Here is a 19,857-nt window from a genome sequence, read left to right on the forward strand (position 1 = left end):
CGAGAGTGGTGTAGTTTGTGTTAGTGGAACTACTCTCGCTGTCATAACTTTACGGTATAGTTAAGTCATGTATATCGTAACCTTACATACACTCAACGGCCAAAAGCAATTCTACACTTTTAATTTTTACTGCATAATCCTTTACAACTTATTTCACAAAAATTATCATTATGAACAGGTTGGGACCAATCGCCCAAATGGGATATAATAGCCCGTTTGGGATATAATATCCCAAATGGGATATAAATTTACAGTGCAAAAGATGAAAATTTTTTATTTTGGCTATAAATATCATAAATCCGCATCAACATACTTATAAAGGAATAACTTTTGGTTTACAAGTTTTTCTGGATGCCCACTGTTTATGAGATTGATCCCTCGGAAGTTCCTAAACTTCTTGGGGATCAATCTAACAAACTGTAGGGTTGCAGAAAAACTTGTATGCCAAAAGTTATTCCTTTTTAAAAAATCTGATGCGGATTTATGATATTTATAGCCAAAATAAAAATTTTCATTTTTTGCACTGTAAATTTATATCCCATTTTGGATATTATATCCCAAACGGGCTATTATATCCCATTTAGGCGATTGGTCCCAACCTGATGAATTTCTCACAAGATAAGCAGAATTCATTGATGATTTATGATGAAAAATGTCATTTTTATTTCTAGTATTTATTGTGGAATATTTATATTTCCAAATATTTTTCCTTAAGTTCTTTTCATATTAGAAAAAGTTCATGTTCTCATGAACTACTGTGGGATGAGTAAGAATATCAGGTCCAGTCCAAAGACTATTTCTAAGTACGTAGCTACTTATAGCTACTTAGGTATTTAAAACTAATCTTCAAGATTTCTTATATGAAATGTTTTGGGGTGATTTTTAATGCATTTTCTCTCCAATCTCTACCCTCAAAAAAGTTGTCAAATTAACACCCCGATTTTTTCCATGCAAGTGCACAAGATGATAAACAACAAGTTTGACCTGTTCTAAAGATGCGCCATAATTATTATTTAATTATATTTTCAAAGACAGGTAAAAGTAGGTAGAAGTAGCTACTTCAAGTAGCTTTAAATACCTAGGTAGCTATTAATAGCTACGTATGTGGAAATAGTCTTTGGACTGGACCTGAATATTTCTATTGTGATGTGATTGATGTCAAAAATTAGTGCAAACTTTTTTTTCTTTCAAAAATGATCGTTGAATGACAAAAATATGTGGCAAATCATCAGAAAAATAATGTAAATATAAGATATGAATTTAATTTTTGAGAATTCATGAGGTACATGAACTACAACACTTCACGCCTGCATATTTATCATGAAGCGCTAACAATGCTTCATAAAATATGCCGACGTGAAGCATCGTAATTCATGTCCTCTTGAATTCTTAAAAATTTAATTCAATCTCTTAATTTAAAAATCAATTCGTTGTTGAATATGGTATTTTATTAACAGGAATTTATAAGATGAAGCTCAAACAAAGTCCTTACATCAAGATCCCAATGAATGTTAAAAACTGTAATACTTAAGGGGAAGAAGGACCTTGAGCTGAAAAAATACTTGTCATTCAATTTTTTTCATATTTTGTGTATTTCTAGCTAAGTATGTCCCACATATCTAAAAGCAGTTATATCATTAGGTTTCTAACCTTATTTTAGAGATATTGATTGACAAATACTATGCCCTACAGTATCTAAGTGGAGTTTTAATTCTCCATATTTCTGGGCTCATTTCTCTATCCATAATGGGATTTTTTAAGCATATATAAAAAATATGCAAATGGACATGTATCTTTTAAAATATTTCAGAGTATGAATAGGGTTTTAAATTCGAAAAAGCAAGTTTCTTCTATCACACTGCATCTGGATAGGGAAAATTACTTACGTTTTAAGACCACTTAAACAACAAAAGACGTAATTTACAAAAAATTCTATCATTCAATATTTTTAAATTTACGTTGAAATGCAAGTCCTTCATATTATTGATTAACTGTAAAAATTTCGAATGGTGAAGCTGACCTCAATATTGCACAGGACATCGTTAAAGAAGACATAAGCACGACAAAAACTTGTCATGTTTACATTTCTCAAGTAAGGGAAAAAGCAACTATGACGTCACACGTAAGCTAAATAAGCAAAATAAGATATACCTACATAAGATTTCCGTCATCAGCCATACAAAAATAATTTTTGTGTTCCCCGTTTCTCAAAATATTTCATCACATACTGATTATGACCTGTTTTTACGTAATAATACCGTGCCTGCATTTACCGAGTATGATCTTGCTGTACTAACAGATCGTGTATGACGTCACTCCCTTGCTGGATGCGCAGTTTAGAGAAACAGAGGAGTGGATCAATCTTTTTCAGAAATTTTTAATGTTTGCAAGAATGTTAAAACTTTTTATTTCTTTTTTAATTTAAGATGGTAATTAAAGAAAAAAATTGTCAAAGAAATGCACAGGAACTATGCTTTACAGGTTTTGAACTTATATAAATGGAGACTATGACATAGTTTAACAGAGTCATGTGACCATGTGTCCTTCATCCCCTGAAGAAAAAAATAATAATATCTGATTCAGCTTTATAGCTAGGCAATGGTGCATGATTTGTATCATATTTTAGTAGAAATATTTATGTTTTTATGGTTCACAGATATAATTATTAACTTGTGAGAGACCAAAGTAGAAGGGTCCAAAGTATTCCTAAACTGTTAATTTTTACTATACAATTCATTACAAAATTCACATTTTAAAAACATTGCTTAAGTATTTCTACTACAGCTATCACAATAAAATATTCAATAAATCATGCAGCATGACACATCCCAATGTGTGGATTCAAATTTGGTTATATCATAACCTCTTGAGGATAGGTTGGGGCCATAATTTTGGGTCAATTTTTTTTATGCGAATAGATTTTTAAAAAAATCTTTTTCTGAAAAATAGCTGGCTCTAGGTGACTCAGGTGAGCATTGTGGCCCATGGGCCTCTTCTAGACTGTCATAGATTCATTTTGAGCTCTTTAGGTTGTCAGGAAAATGTTCATCATCTTGTTAGATTCCTCTGTCCTATCTTTTTAGCTCACCTGAGCTGAAAGCTCAAGTGAGCTTTTCTGATCACCTGTTGTCTGTCGTCCGTCTGTCTGTCTGTCCGTCCGTCTGTAAACTTTTCACATTTTCAACTTCTTCTCAAGAACCACTGCACCAATTTTAACCAAAGTTGGTACAAAGCATCCTTTGGTAATGTGGAGTTTAAATTGTTAAAATGAAGGGCCAACCCCCCTTTCAAGGGGAGATAATCAAGAAAAGACAAAAATAGGGTGGGGTCATTAAAAAAATTTCTTCTCTCAAGAACCACTGGGCCAGAAAAGCTGAAACTTATGTGGAAGCATCCTGGGGTAGTGTAGATTCTAAATTGTTCAAATCATGACCCCCGGGGTAAGGTGGGGCCATGATGGGGAATCCAATTTTTACATAGTAATATATAGGAAAAGTCTTTAAAAATCTTCTTCTCAAGAACCACTGGGCCAGAAAAGCTGAAACTTATGTGAAAGTATCCTGGGGTAGTGTATAATCTAAATTGTTCATATCATGATCCCCCGGGGTAGGCAACAAAAGGTATTACAAGGGGGGAAATCTGGTGAAGAACAGCAAGGCCAAGTTACTCAGGTGAGCGTTGTGGTCCATGGGCCTCTTGTTTTTAAAATAATGATTATGTATTTTTGTGATGAAACACAACTGGGACAGGGAAAATATTCTGAGACTTTAATGCAACATATTAGATATTTAGGTTCCCAACCTTTTCTCAAGCAAATGATATAAAGTGTGTTTTAGCAAGTGCAGTGAGCTCTGTTGACTAATGTATAAGAACAGGGGAAATTCAAACTAAAATCTGTACATTTGTTAAAATTTTTGTGTAAAATCTTACCAGAATTCTTTCACTACCACAATTCGATAAAATCATAATGAATGGCATAGCAGTACAGCAATAATCATGAAGATTTAGTTTTTACAGAGAGCTTAAAAAGAAATAATATTGCATCTACTTTACATTGTTTTTCGTTAAAAAATTTCACTACAGTTGAACTTTATTCTCTCTAACACTGATATGGAGAATACCATGGGTATGTCAAAGTGATTTGAGAGTCCCAACTGCTTTTACCCTCGATATCTTGAATTCTCGGATATCTAAAAAAATTTGGTCCCATCAAGTTTGAGATAATGAGGTTTGACTATATTTACACTCTATTGTGGAAGTACAACTAACAAACAATTTCGAGTGACATCACATTTGAGACTTGCGGCTTGAAGGGGTGGATCAAAGTTAAAAGCGTAAAGCTGTGTAAAGGTTTTTAATGGTATCCAGAAGTAAATTTCAAAATTGAAAGTGTAAAGCTATGTAAAGATTTATGATGGTATCCAGTAATAAATTTAACTGAGCTCACCCCTATTCCTACAAGTAAGAGCCTCAGTTAATGTCCATACGCTCCTTATATACCTCAGACTCTTACATCCAAAGATCATTTTCTAACGAGCTGGTTTCCGACAGAGTTACGCAGTGCCAAGTCAAAAGTATCTCGCCATGAACCTCTAGCACGGTTGCACCATAATACACATAACTTTTCTAAAGTCTGGCTTGTCAAAAGTTAGATTTTGTATATGACAGAGATTTCCATTGTGATCCTTTCTGGAGTGACTTCATCTTTGCTTAATTTAATGCATTGCTTAGTTTCCTGTCCTAGCTATGGAACTGTGAAAATTTTAGATACTTAAAGTATTCTCTCAAAAAGTACAGCTTGCACAAATGGCCAGTGTAGGTTCTCAAAGAAAATATCTATTAAAAGATCCATCATACTTGTACGTGTACATAAATTGGTGTATTCAAAATTAAGCGCAATCACTGGGTATGGAGTTGTTGGCGTAATCATGAATTAGCGCCACACATGTCCATGCCGTACATTGTATTTATAAATGATTTCTTAGCGGTATTCATGAATTAGTGCATCACTGTCTGCGCCAAAGCCGCTAAAATATGAAGCCTGCTTTTTTAAGTACACATACAGTATATTTTAGCAATAATGCTGGATGCTATGCCACTACTATTGTTATGAACACATTTTTTTGTTATTTTCATTGAAGAAATGGAACCATTAACAGACAAAACATTGATATTGAAGAGAAGAGGATACTGCTAAAAGAAGAAAAAAAAGAGGGGGACAAGGGGTAAGCTTATCAATACAATCTATTTAGGGCAAACACACTTCAGAATAGGACAATGTTGGATTGATTGTATGTTGTTTAACGTCCCTCTTGAGAATTTTTCACTCATATGGAGATGCCACCACTTGCCGTTGGAGAGCTGCAAATTTTGTCCTATGCTCGGCACTTACGGCCATTGAGCAGTGAGGGGTCTTTTTCGTGCCAGCACCTACTGCGACACAGGACCTCGGTTTATACGGTCTCATCCAAAGGACCGGTCTCCACGTCCCACAGTGGGGTTTGAACCCGCGACGTAAGGATCAACTCCTTACTTCGCGACTCTAGAGCAGACACTCTAACCACAGCGCCACGCGGGCGACGACAATGTTGGATGTTTCCTCACTGACTAGTGGGTTTAACACTTGGACTATTGTATCAGAGGTCAGTGGTTCAATCCCCAGCAAGGAAACCTGTCTCTGTTTAGGGGGGATCATTTTGACTCAAATACTTTCTGATGGATGAAAGTAAAGATACTTTCTGATGCATGAAAGTAATTGCTGTCTGAATTTTATTTCACAATTGTTGACAGTCCACCTATGGTGAACATATATATCTTTATAATTTTGCTTATTAGACCTGTTTACCTCCCCAGAGCTGAATGTACTAAGCATTTTTAGTAAAAGGGATTCTAAATTGTTTGAATGAAGGGCCAAGCCTACTTCTAAGGGGAGATAATCAAGAAAAAGGCAAAAAAGGGCGGGGTCATTAAAAAATCTCAAGAACCATTGCCAGAAAATATGAAACTTAAGAGAAAGCTTCCTAAATTAGTGTAGATTCTAAATTGTTCAAATCATGACCCCTGGGGGTAGGATGGAGCCACAATAGGGAATCAAAGTTTTACATAGAAATATATAAATATAAATATATATATATATATATATATATATATATATATATATATATATATATATATATATATATATATATATATATATATATAATCTTTAAAAATCTTCGTCTCAAGAACCACTGGGCCAGAAAAGGCAAAAGTTATGTGGAAGCTTCCTGAGGTAGTGTAGATTGTAAATTGTTCAAATCATGCCCCAGAGGGTAGGATGAGGCCACAATAGGGAATCAGATTTTTATATTGAAATATATAGGAAAAATCTTCTCAAGAACCACTAGGCCAGAAATGTTGAAAGTTATGTGGAAGCTTCCTGTGGTAGTGTAGATTGTTTAAATCATGGTCCCTCTGGGTAGGGTGGGGCCACAATAGGGTATCAAAGTATTTCATTGAAAAATATAGGAAAAAATCTTTAAAATCTTCCTCTGAAGAACCACTGGGCCAGAAAAGATGAAACTTACATGAAAACTTCCTGAGGTAGTGTAGATTATAAATTGTTCAGATCATGGTTCCTGGGGGTAGTGTGGGGCTACAATAGGGGTTCACAAGTTTGATATAGGAATATATATGAAACAAGATGTGTTTGTGAAACACTGATGCCCCCCGTATGGCAACTTATAGCGAAGGTTAAACTTTTTAAAATGCAAATCAAATATGTTGGTACCCAAAGTAAGGTCTTGTCCCAAGGAATATACCTGTGAAATATGAAAGCCCTAGCAGCAACCATTTAAAAGATATGGAAAAGGTTAAAAATTTTCAAAGGTAAGTCAAACATCAAGGTCAAGGTCAAATGGTCAAAATTAATGGTGCCCAAGGAAAGGCCTTCTCACAAGAAATACACATGTGAAATATGAAAGCCCTAGCACCAACTGTTCAAAAATTATGGCCAAGGTTAAAGTTTTTCAAAAGTAGGTCAAACTCCTAGGTCAAGGTCAAAGGATCAAAGTTGTTGGTATCCAAAGGAAGTTCTTGTCACAAGGATTACATGTGAAGTATGAAAGCCCTAGCACCAACTGTTCAAAAGTTATGGCCAAGGTTAAAGTTGGGTAAAATTTTGTAAAACTGGGTCAAACTCCAAGGTCAAGGTGAAAAGGTCAAATATGATGGTACCCAAAGAAATGTCTTGTCACAAGGAATACACATGTGAAATATTAAAGCCATAGCTCTAACCAATCAAAAGTTATGGGCAATGTTAAAGTTTTTGTGGACAAACAGATAAACAGACAGACAGACGGACGGACAGGGCAAAAACTATATACCCCCTAATCTTCGATAGGGAGGCATAAAAACGTTTTAAAGTCATCTCAAGCACAGCAAAGCCATGATTGGTCATATTCATATAGAAGCAACTTGGGGCCACCATACGCAATCAAAGTTGTACATTAGATTTTATAGGAAAAGTCTTTAAAACTCTCAAGAATAGCAAAGCCATGATGAATCCTTTTTTCAATGTGGAAGCATCCTCAGGTGATGTACCAGTAGATTCAAATTCATTGAAATCTTGAACTCCACGGGTAGGGTGAGGTCACACTAGATCGTCATAGTTTTACAAAAGAATTTTTAGGAAAAGATTTTTTTTAAATAACCTTTTCCTCTCAAGAACAGCAAAGCCATGTTTAGTCATATAGAAGCATCCTCTGGTAGTGTAGATTTAATTTCATTCAAATCATGGCCCCTGTATATAGCACAAAATTTTGCATAGGAATACACATGACATGATACACTATATAAACATGATAAAGCGGAAAAATCTGATGAAGAACAGCAGGGCCAAAGTGACTCAGGTGAGCATTGTGGCCCAGGGGCCTCTTGTTTATCACTTATAATAGAATTATGAAATGTCCGCTAGATAGGAAGATTTATAAAAATTATGAATCAATTTTGGCTATTGGTGGTAGTTTTGCTATTACAGTGTACTCACTTTTGATTAACTATACACAGACAAATTGCAAAAGTGGGTGAAAATTTGTTTGGTACAAATATTTCCAATAATCAGCATGTTTCCGTGGAAACCACATATTTTACAAATTTAGTCATGAAACTCCCGCAGCCTTATCCAAAGCAAACAGTTACAGATGTCTCCATCAATGTGGACTTAACCCCCGAGATATACAGCACAAAAATTAAACTCCAATATTACCCAAGTGTTTGTCTTGGCCTAAGAAAAAAATAGAGTTGCTTGATTCAACATATTGCTCTATTTACTAATCATGTAATTCCAGGATTTCTTTTTCACTCTGAGCTAGCATGTTTTATTTTCTCTTTTATCTCCCACTAAATACACAACAATTAAAGTCTGCCTCCTCGCAATATGTTTCCATCACTGCTTTAATATTTATCTGAAATTCATCAGACAATAGACATGCACACATTTACTTTTTTTACAGAAAAATGAAGTCTATGTTTTTCTTTACCTGTAACTAATAAAAGTTGGGCTATGGCTTTTGAAAAGTAAGTTTTGAATGAGATAAAAACATGACTGTTGTAGTACATCCTTTGGTGGTGGTGGTGGGAAGGGGGTGTTACATCCTTTTTTTTGGGGGGGGGGCAAAAATTGACAAGCATTTTCATATTTTTTTGTTTGTTATCTTGTCAAATGGACTCTTTAAAATGCTATTTAAGGAATCAGTAAAATATTTCATTTTATCTGTTAATTATTCAAACCAGAAATGTCAGTTACTGTTCGTAATCTTTATGTCTGTTTTTTGGTGCAAGAAATTTATTTTGCTATGCTAATTAAAAAACAGGTTAGTTTGATTAAGAACCTTTATGCTCATCATACTTTATATGGTATATACTTGGATTTTTAGCTCACCTGAGCCAAAGGCTCAAGTGAGCTTTTCTGATCAAAATTTGTCTGTTGTCTTTTGTTGTCATTGGCGTTGTTGTCATTGTAAACTTTTTACAATTTCATCTCCTTTTCCAGAACCACTGGGAAAATTTAAACCAAACTTGGCACAGAGTATCCTTGGGTAAAGAGGATCCAAGTTTGTTCAAATGAAAGGCCACACTCTTATAAGGGGAGATAATTAAGGAAATGTAAAAATTGGGTGAGGTCATTTAAAAATCTTCTTCTCAAGAACCACTGGGGCAGAAAAGATGAAACTTATATGAAATATTCCAGACATAATATAGATTAAAATGGTGGGCTCTTAAAAAACAGCAAAGCCGTGATCAGTCATATTTATATGAAAGCATCCACAGCTAGTGTATATTCAGGTTTGTTCAAATCATGACCCCTGGGGGAAGGGTGAGGCCACTATGAGTGATCAAAATTTTACATACAAATACATATGTACATCTATATACATCTTTCTATCTATCTTAATACATATGAACATAGGAAAAACCCTTTTCCCAGGAACAGCAAAGTCATTATTAGTCTTATCCATTTGAAGATATCCTCAGGTAGTATAGATTCAATTTTGTCTAAATCATGACCCCTGGGGGTAAGGTGGGGCCACAATGGCAATCAGAATTTTTCAAAGGAACACAAATGGAAAATCTTTCAAAATCTTCTTTCCTAGAACAGCAAAGCCATGACAGATCATATTTATATATAAGCATCTTCAGGTAGTGAAAATTTAAGTTTGTTCAAATCATGACCCCCTGGAGTAGGGTAGGGCTACAATGGGAGATCAAAGTTTTACATGGATATATATAAGAAAAACCTTCACAAGAACTGCAAAGCCATGATTGGTCATATTTATTTGGAAGCACTTTATGTAGTGTAGATTCAAGTTTGTTAAAATAATGACCCCCAGGTGTAGGGTGCATAATGGGCAATCAATGTTTTACATAGGAGTACATAGAATAATTTAAAAAAAAAAACAAAACTTCTACTCAAGAACAGCAAAGCCATGATCAGTTGTATATATGTGGAAACATCCTCAGGTAGTGCAGATTCAAGTTTATTCAAATCTTTACCCCTGGGGATAGGATGGAGCCACAATTGGCAATCAAAGTTTTACATAGGGTATATAGGAAAATTCTGTAAAAATCTCCTTAAGAACAGTAAAGCCATGATCAGTCATATTTATTTGGAAGCTTCCTCAGGTAGTGTAGATTCAGATTTGTTCATCTCATGAACCTTGGGGTAGGGTGGAGTTGCAAATGGACATCCAAGTTTTACATAGGAATATATAGGAAAAAGAATCTGCTGATGAAGAAAAAGAAGGGTCATTAGTTACTCAGGTGAGCGTTGTAGTCCATGGGCCTCTTGTAAATTATTTTAACTTATTGAGTAAGAATTTCATAGGATTTGTTCATTGATCACTATGATTCAACTAATCGAAAACTCATTCTCATTCCTAGTTCTAATAGTTATGAAAGGAAAGTTAAGGCAATTATGTTTAATTATGTTTAATTGAGAAATCAAGTGAATCGTCCACTGTGCAATCATTGTCAAATAATAATCTTTAGAAGGAATCATAAGAAAGATAATCTACAAAGATTGGGCCCTGTAAAATATGTTTACACAGATTGGAGAAGGAATTCAAAAATGCTATTGCCAGTGGTGTTTTATCATGCAGAAAAAAAAAATATATATTGCTTAACCAAGCTTGCGTCATTTAGCAATTAAAAAGATGTTACTTTTACTCTACTGGTCAGAGATCAGAGGAGCTTATGTGATAGTAAGGTGTCTGTCATCCATCCATCTGTCTGTCCATCTAGCTCTACTGGTCAGAGATCAGAAGAGCTTATGTGATAGTAAGGTGTCTGTCATCCATCCATCTGTCTGTCCATCTAGCTCTACTGGTCAGAGATCAGAAGAGCTTATGTGATAGTAAGGTGTCTGTCATCCATCCATCTGTCTGTCCATCTAGCTCTACTGGTCAGAGATCAGAAGAGCTTATGTGATAGTAAGGTGTCTGTCATCCATCCATCTGTCTGTCCATCTAGCTCTACTGGTCAGAGATCAGAAGAGCTTATGTGATAGTAAGGTGTCTGTCATCCATCCATCTGTCTGTCCATCTAGCTCTACTGGTCAGAGATCAGAAGAGCTTATGTGATAGTAAGGTGTCTGTCATCCATCCATCTGTCTGTCCATCTAGCTCTACTGGTCAGAGATCAGAAGAGCTTATGTGATAGTAAGGTGTCTGTCATCCATCCATCTGTCTGTCCATCTAGCTCTACTGGTCAGAGATCAGAAGAGCTTATGTGATAGTAAGGTGTCTGTCATCCATCCATCTGTCTGTCCATCTAGCTCTACTGGTCAGAGATCAGAGGAGCTTATGTGATAGTAAGGTGTCTGTCATCCATCCATCTGTCTGTCCATCTAGCTCTACTGGTCAGAGATCAGAAGAGCTTATGTGATAGTAAGGTGTCTGTCATCCATCCATCTGTCTGTCCATCTAGCTCTACTGGTCAGAGATCAGAGGAGCTTATGTGATAGTAAGGTGTCTATCATCCATCCATCTGTCTGTCCATCTAGCTCTACTGGTCAGAGATCAGAGGAGCTTATGTGATAGTAAGGTGTCTGTCATCCATCCATCTGTCTGTCCATCTAGCTCTACTGGTCAGAGATCAGAGGAGCTTATGTGATAGTAAGGTGTCTATCATCCATCCATCTGTCTGTCCATCTAGCTCTACTGGTCAGAGATCAGAGGAGCTTATGTGATAGTAAGGTGTCTGTCATCCATCCATCTGTCTGTCCATCTAGCTCTACTGGTCAGAGATCAGAAGAGCTTATGTGATAGTAAGGTGTCTGTCATCCATCCATCTGTCTGTCCATCTAGCTCTACTGGTCAGAGATCAGAAGAGCTTATGTGATAGTAAGGTGTCTGTCATCCATCCATCTGTCTGTCCATCTAGCTCTACTGGTCAGAGATCAGAGGAGCTTATGTGATAGTAAGGTGTCTATCATCCATCCATCTGTCTGTCCATCTAGCTCTACTGGTCAGAGATCAGAGGAGCTTATGTGATAGTAAGGTGTCTATCATCCATCCATCTGTCTGTCCATCTAGCTCTACTGGTCAGAGATCAGAGGAGCTTATGTGATAGTAAGGTGTCTATCATCCATCCATCTGTCTGTCCATCTAGCTCTACTGGTCAGAGATCAGAAGAGCTTATGTGATAGTAAGGTGTCTGTCATCCATCCATCTGTCTGTCCATCTAGCTCTACTGGTCAGAGATCAGAAGAGCTTATGTGATAGTAAGGTGTCTGTCATCCATCCATCTGTCTGTCCATCTAGCTCTACTGGTCAGAGATCAGAAGAGCTTATGTGATAGTAAGGTGTCTGTCATCCATCCATCTGTCTGTCCATCTAGCTCTACTGGTCAGAGATCAGAGGAGCTTATGTGATAGTAAGGTGTCTGTCATCCATCCATCTGTCTGTCCATCTAGCTCTACTGGTCAGAGATCAGAGGAGCTTATGTGATAGTAAGGTGTCTGTCATCCATCCATCTGTCTGTCCATCTAGCTCTACTGGTCAGAGATCAGAAGAGCTTATGTGATAGTAAGGTGTCTGTCATCCATCCATCTGTCTGTCCATCTAGCTCTACTGGTCAGAGATCAGAAGAGCTTATGTGATAGTAAGGTGTCTGTCATCCATCCATCTGTCTGTCCATCTAGCTGTCCTTGACCTTGGATTTTGAACTGTGTTGCCTGGTCACTAAAAATAGAAATTGTTGTGAAATTGTCCTCATGAAGTTTTTGACCCATTGCAGTTTTACTTCAATGACTCAGAAAGAGATTAAACCAAGGATATCATTATTTTTTTTATTCATTACTGTTGCTAAAGTTTCAAGTCTGAGTACTACCTTTGTTAATTAAGGAAAAACCAGTAGAGCTACAGTCTCATCACAGCTTCTGGTTTGTATCAGGTTGGCAGTAAAATTGAAATTAGATAATTTTTAATTTTAAACTTCCCATATTTCCATGTATGCTATTTTGAAAAAAAAAATCCTCTTTTGGTGTGTGAATGAGATTTCAGGCTATACCTTCTGCATTCTACATCTGTTGTCCACAAACCACAAAGATAAACAAGCTTCAAAATTTGATGTAATTTAAAGTACAAGAAATTGATTCTTTATAGTACCCCCACAAAGCCTTTGTAAGTATAATAATCCTTAGAATGTTTGTGAACTACATTTATATGATGTTTTATCAGGAGAAGCTTTGGTAGTTTAATTGTCATACCACTCAATATTTCAACATCTGTAATTACTGCACCCCAAGATGTAATGCAATAAACATGAATATTTCAAAAACCATTTAACATCAGTCTGTTCTATAATTGTTAAATACACAAATTTTACATCCAGTTTTCTGGGAAATATCCATTAATCTTTAAGATGAGATTATCACTGAGTTGACAACTGTTGACAAATAGCATGGTGTCACCACTAGTTGAAAAAATGTCTGATGTATAGAGGCCACAGATAATTTTAATATGAAAAATTAATATATCTTATGTTTTTCTCATGAATTCAGTGCATTGTGTGTGCAGATTTTAATGAATAAATTTGGTTTATCTTCATCTTAAAAAAATTATTTTTAAAATTTTCAAAAAAAAATGTTAATGATGTGAATCTATAGATTGGTTGATATGTGAAGGGTACAAAAATAATGCTTTAAAAGTACTCTAAATCATGTCATAATTGGAAATCCTACACTTTTAACTGTACCAAGCATTATACAAACTAAATTCTTTCTTATGAAAACTTTATTAAAGCTTATGTGTCAGAATCTCAACCAAATAGTAACAGTATCGAATCATATTTAATAATGAAAATGCAGAAAATTATTCTATAGAAGAGTTAAAAACAGACAAACCATTAAAGTATACTGTGCTAATATAAATAATTAGTCAGGAAATATAGGTTCCATTACCAGTGTGAGTTAGTAACAGATACTGTGTTAATATAAATAATTAGTCAGTTAACAGGAAATATAGGTTCCATTACAAGTGTGAGTTAGTAACTGTTTTTGAGAAAATTCTCAATCCCTAATTTTTGTAATTTTCAAGAGACACAAGGCTTGCAAAGTGTCTCTTCAAAATTTAAAAAAAATTAAGGATCGAGTTTTAGAAAACTGCATGGCTACTAACGAGCACTGGTTATGGGACCTGTTACTCCCATTATTCAAACATGGACTTGTGCATTTTTTTTTGGTGAAAAAAAAAACATGGCACTGAAAAAGTTGTCTATCCCATTAGTATAAGTATACAAATACGTCCCTGGTAAAATACTTCAGTAATCTGTTGAAATAAAAACCAAAGGGAAAAGTTCAAAGAATAAAAAATTGTAGATGTTTAAAATCATACAGTCTGTACCTGCATTTTGTGCCATCATAGGCATGAACTTTGAGATGAAGTCCCTGGAAAAGCAGCCAATTAGAATCATTCTAGGTGTAGGCAGCCAATCAGAATTGCCCTAGGTGTTTTCTAACATGTTAGAGAACCGAAAAAAGAATCACTGCATGGGAATGATGAAACATATAGTAGTAATGGGAGAAATTTTTCTTCTCTCTCCATTTTATTACTTTAGATGGCCAGAGTCATTCAGGTGACATATTGCTATATGTTTCCACAATTTCTACTTCTTCAGGACCACTGAGCAAATTTTTACCAAACTTGTCACAAAGCACCCTGGGCAATGGGAATTCAAGCTTTTAAAATGAAGGGTCAGGTATCTTTCCAAGGGGAGATAATTAAGAAATAGTGAAAATAGTGTGGGGTCATTTAAAAAACTTAAGATTGAGGTGGAAATGACAAAAGTTGTGTGGAAGCTTCTTATGTAGTGTAGATTCAAGTTTGTTCAAACCATGGCCTCTGGTATATAGAGCCTTAATTGAGACTTCATGTAATATAGATCCACACGTTTTCAAATCATGGCCTTGGGGCAAGGATGGGCCACAAAGGGGATCCAAGGTTTTACTTGGAAATGGTAGGACAGATATTTAAAATTCTTCTTAGGAAACACAAACCTATAAATTGCAAAATTCATTTGGAAGCATTTGCATTCAAGTTTGATCAAATCGTAGTCTCCATCCAAGGCAATGATTTAGCCACAAATGGGGGTCCAAGGTTTTAAATTACATAGAAATGTAAAGGAAAAATATTTTAAAAATCTTATGAACATAAAGACTTGTCTAACTTACACAGCATCCTCATGCAGGGCAAGTTTGTTCTCACTTTGATATTTAAGGCAGGGATTAGAGCCACAAAGGGATCATAAGTTTTATGTTAAATGTATAAGAAAAATATCTTTTAAAATCTTCTTCTCAAGAACTATAATTTTTATATTCAAGTGACTCCATGAAGTTCAGATTCAATTTTTCCAGACCTTGGCCCCATGCAAGCCAAGAATGATGTCACAAATGGAATTAAAGTTTTACATAGAAAATGTATAGGAAAAAAATAGTGCATCTGCTTCACCCCTACTGTTTTCAAAGTGCCTTAACGTGTAAAAATTTGAGGAAAACTGGTTTTTATACCCTAGTACATTAGGGAAGTTTCTTTCATAGAAAATTTTGGTAACTGGAGGACATTATTTGATTTCTCTCTGGGTCTTGTTCACAAAAATTTGATGAATTAGAAGTCTAGCCTTGAGTATGTCATAAGCCTAATATATTTAATGTACTAAAACCTTTGTGTTTTATGATATTAAAATAAATACAGGAATTTGTTTGTTTTTTAATGAAAATAGTTTAAGATCATTTTGATTAAATTTAAAATTAATTAAGAATTCTGCCACAGATAACTACATGCACATCTTTACATTGCTTATATCTTGCTGAAAAATGATGATGACTTTTCATAGCCACAACCAGAGAATGAAATTTGAAGACCTGTTGTTGGTAATAACATTTATTGATTTTTTTCTGGACCTTCGGATCTCATACCCAGAGAAGCAAGACTGTAGTGATTCCTAAGACTTAATGAAGCTCTGCTCCACTCTAAGATTTGAATGGCTAATTGGTGGCAAAAAAAAAAAGCCAACAAAATTTAAGAATTATTTCAGAATAGTTTCGCAACATGCAATGTAGTAATTGGTGACCAAGATGCGTGCTATAGTTCTTCTTTTGTAGTAAGCGCGTCATTGCCTTTGCATGCCACGACAGAAAATTCCGGAAATCATAATCTGTTGATTGCTGCCAACTATACCCTTTTGTAAATAAAATAGCCCATTGCCGTGGCAACCATGAATATTGTGTTATCAGTATGAAATTTTTTGTGCATTGTACATTGGATAATTTTTGTCATTTTGATCGCCAAGATTATAAAACAATATGGCATGTATAAATTGAAGGATGAAGGAGAGATTGAGCTTGCCACAAAAAACTCAGTCACTAGTTCTTGATACGGCCAGATGTTGTGTTAGGCAGCGGACATGTAGCTTAAAGGAGGCTGACGTTGTTCTATGTTATCAATCATCCAAGTTAATATATCATATTATCTGATCTTTCATATTTCTTTTTAGTCCCTGAAATGTATATTTTTAATTTTTCAACACTTTTTAGCAGGGGAACATTTCACAAAACTATTTTATGACCAAGATCTGTCTTAAGACGGAAAATTATCATAAGGTAGCACCATAAGGTTTCACAAAACTCTCATATCTGAAGATTTATCTTGATCTTAAGACAACTATAAATTTTGTTTGGTTGTGCTCCCCTGAAATTGTTTGTGCTCCCACCCCACCCCAAACTAACATTGCTTCTTTGTGTAAGAGCCAGGTATCATTTATAACTTCATTTAACATTAATGAATTTTGAATTTGTTTGTGAAGCTCAATTCTTGGCTAGAACATATTATTTTCTTTGACCAGGCATTGCTATTTTTAGTTTTCATATGCATGCAACAAAGTAATTCAAGATATTTGAATAATGAATAAGTTTGAATAATGAATAAGTTAAGTAAATTAATTTGGAATTTACAAAAATATGAAATATATGCTTTTTTTAAAAATTTGGACAAGACCAGCCCCTGACAAGACCAGAAAATAAAAAATCAAACTATGGTTCTGTCTAGATACCCTCCATTAATGTTCTAATGGCTTTTTATATTTATTTGTTCACATTTTGATGATTTCTTTTTTAATAAAAAATAAACATATTGTTTAAGTTTATAGAATTAGATGAAATACTTTAGTTTTAATTCCTAAGGAACCCCTCCAGGCGCGGATCCAGGAATTGAAGTTAGGGGGGGGTGCAAAAAGTAGGCAGGGGGCCTTGGGGCTGCCTTGAGGGGTATGATTTACACTAACTTTGACAGTTTTAGGGGGGTGCGCGCCAGGACGCCCCCTTAAATCTGCCACTGCCCTCTTTCATCTACTGGAATGTGTATGAAAACTCAGTATACCTACTATTAGTATGACCAACTTGACTTGTAATTACTGCTTAAACTTTTATAGAACTTTTAAATTCTTGATTAAAAATTATTCTTTCTTTTCTCTACTTCATCACATAGCACCATTATTTCAGTGATAAAAAAAAAACATTTCAGAGATGCCTTCAGAGATTTTTGTGAACACACAGACTTTGAACATCTTCTTGGTGTTATAACTGAATTTATTGGAAAACAATTCATAATATGCACAAAAGCAGTAGTGGGTTTAATTAATGACGTTTCATATAATATATTTTGTCAACTACCTTTATTTTCTGAGCAAAAGACATGTAAATTATATTCAAATTTATTCACATCTAAAACAACATTTAAGCCCTTTGACTCAACCTCCCCCCTTCAAAAAAAAAAAAAACAAAAAACATTGTAGTTGGTGCAATTAATGTTATTGTTATAACTCCAAAAGAAATTATTTAAAACACTCCATTATTCCAAATATTTAAAAAAAAATAATAAAAGAAAGACAACTAAACTTAGTGGAAAAATATTTTTTAAAAATTCTTTGTACTGTAAATAACTTTTAATTCGTGAGAACTTTATTTTCGCGTAATTAAGCAAGACTGTCTGCTTGCAAGAAATTTCTTTCTTGCATATATTTGTATTTATGGTGATTATATACAACAATAATAACAACCCCACTATACACTGCATCAACATTTCTGCTCTGACGCATTTTAACAGTAAGGCATTTAGATCTTAATGTCGCAGTTGCAGATAACAGTATAAGCCTTCAGGTGTTAGTGTAGCAATCAACAAAGTATTACTAGATTATGCGGATTTGATACAGAGTATTACTATCAATACAAAGAAAGCTAAATTTATATCCTTTCATAGCTTTGAAAGCCATTTAGGTCCATGGTGCAAGACTAAAACGTCCTCACTAGAATTTAAACCAGTCACTTTTAATTTCCAGCCAATCCCATCTAACCATGTTCTCTGAAGTAGAATAGAAATTATAATTATGCTCAAAGATGCATGCTGAGTGTCGTATGAGTTGTGTAAAGGCAGTCTATAATCTGAGAGCTCATGTCGTATTTTCAGATAGCATTTGGTTTGTAATCTGCTTTATTACTAGGCCAGTTTCAGATAGTCCCAGAATAACTCTAAATTGAGGCTAATCACCTACATGTATATTCTTCATATGTATATCATAAAATATGTATGCGTCCTTACATGTATTTCAGACTTATAAACTAGCTGCTCAACTGAAATTGTCACATTTATGACATGCTGATTACATCTCCTATGGTATTTTGGGGAGGGGTTGAAGAAGGGGGGGATGTCAGGCTTTTAGATGAATCTTCTTTATATATTAGAAAACTGAGTGTAGGGTACAGTAGTGTACTAGCTAGGATCTCGGAGGTAAAACTCAGATTTGGAATCAGGATCTGTTATAGATCTTTCATCAGATATTTTAGTTTTTTAAAGTGATAACAAAATAATAGGAAACAAGATGTGTTTGTGAAACACTGAGGCCCCCGTATGGCAACTTAAAGTGAAGGTTAAACTTTCTCAAATGCAAATCAAATAGGTTGGTACCCAAAGTAAGGTCTTGTCTCTAGGAATATACATGTGAAATATGAAAATCCTAGCAGCACTTAGCAGCAACCATTGAATAGATATGGAAAAAGTTAAAGTTTTTCAAAAGTAAGTCAAACATCAAGGTCAAGGTCAAGGTCAAAATTAATGGTGCCCAAGGAAAGGCCTTCTCACAAGAAATATATATGTGAAATATGAAAGTCCTAGCACCAACCATTCAAAAGTTATGCCCAAGGGTAAAGTTTTTCAAATGTAGGTCAAACTCCAAGGTGAAGGTCAAAGGGTCACAGTTGTTGGTATCCAAAAAAAGGTATTGTCACAAAGATTACAGATGTGAAGTATGAAAGCCCTAGCACCAACCATTCAAAAGTTAAGGTCAAGGTTAAAGTTTTTCAAAAGAAGGTCAAACTGCTAGGTCAAGGTCAAAGGGTAAAAAAAGTTGGTATCCAAAAGAAGGTCTGTCACAAGCATTACACATGTGAAGTATGAAAGCCCAAGCACCAATTGTTCAAAAGTTATGGCCAAAGTTGAAGTTTTCACAAGTAGGTCAAACTCCTAGGTCCTGGTCAAAGGGTCAAAGTTGTTGGTATTCAAAGTAAGGTCTTGTCACAAAGATTACACATGTGAAGTATGAACGCCTTAGCACCAATTGTTCAAAACTTATGGCCAAGGTAAAAGTTGGTTTAAGTTTCGCAAAACTGGGTCAAACTCCAAGGTCAAAAGGTCAAATATGATCGTACCCAAAGAAACGTCTTGTCACAAGGAATACACAGGTGAAATATAAAAGTCATAGCTCCAACCAATCAAAAGTTATGGGCAATGTTAAAGTTTTTGCAGACAAACAGATAAACAGACAGAAGGA

General features: G+C 35.0%; 1 protein-coding gene across 1 annotated transcript in view; it reads left to right on the top strand.

Annotated features, from left to right (window-relative positions):
* LOC133190137 (tRNA (guanine-N(7)-)-methyltransferase non-catalytic subunit wdr4-like) overlaps positions 1-19,857 on the top strand; it is a 52,689-nt gene that overhangs the window by 37 nt on the left and 32,795 nt on the right. Inside the window, exons 1-2 of the mRNA XM_061325605.1 lie at positions 1-54; positions 5,142-5,225. The exon at positions 1-54 is cut by the window's left edge and continues 37 nt beyond it. Coding sequence (XP_061181589.1) covers positions 1-54; positions 5,142-5,225 — 138 coding nt within the window. The remainder of the gene's footprint in view (positions 55-5,141; positions 5,226-19,857) is intronic.

This window comes from Saccostrea echinata, unplaced genomic scaffold, assembly GCF_033153115.1.
Source record: "Saccostrea echinata isolate AGI-Se365-2 ecotype Australia unplaced genomic scaffold, CSIRO_AGI_Sech_v1 ptg000020l, whole genome shotgun sequence".
Taxonomy (NCBI): Eukaryota; Metazoa; Mollusca; class Bivalvia; order Ostreida; family Ostreidae; genus Saccostrea; species Saccostrea echinata.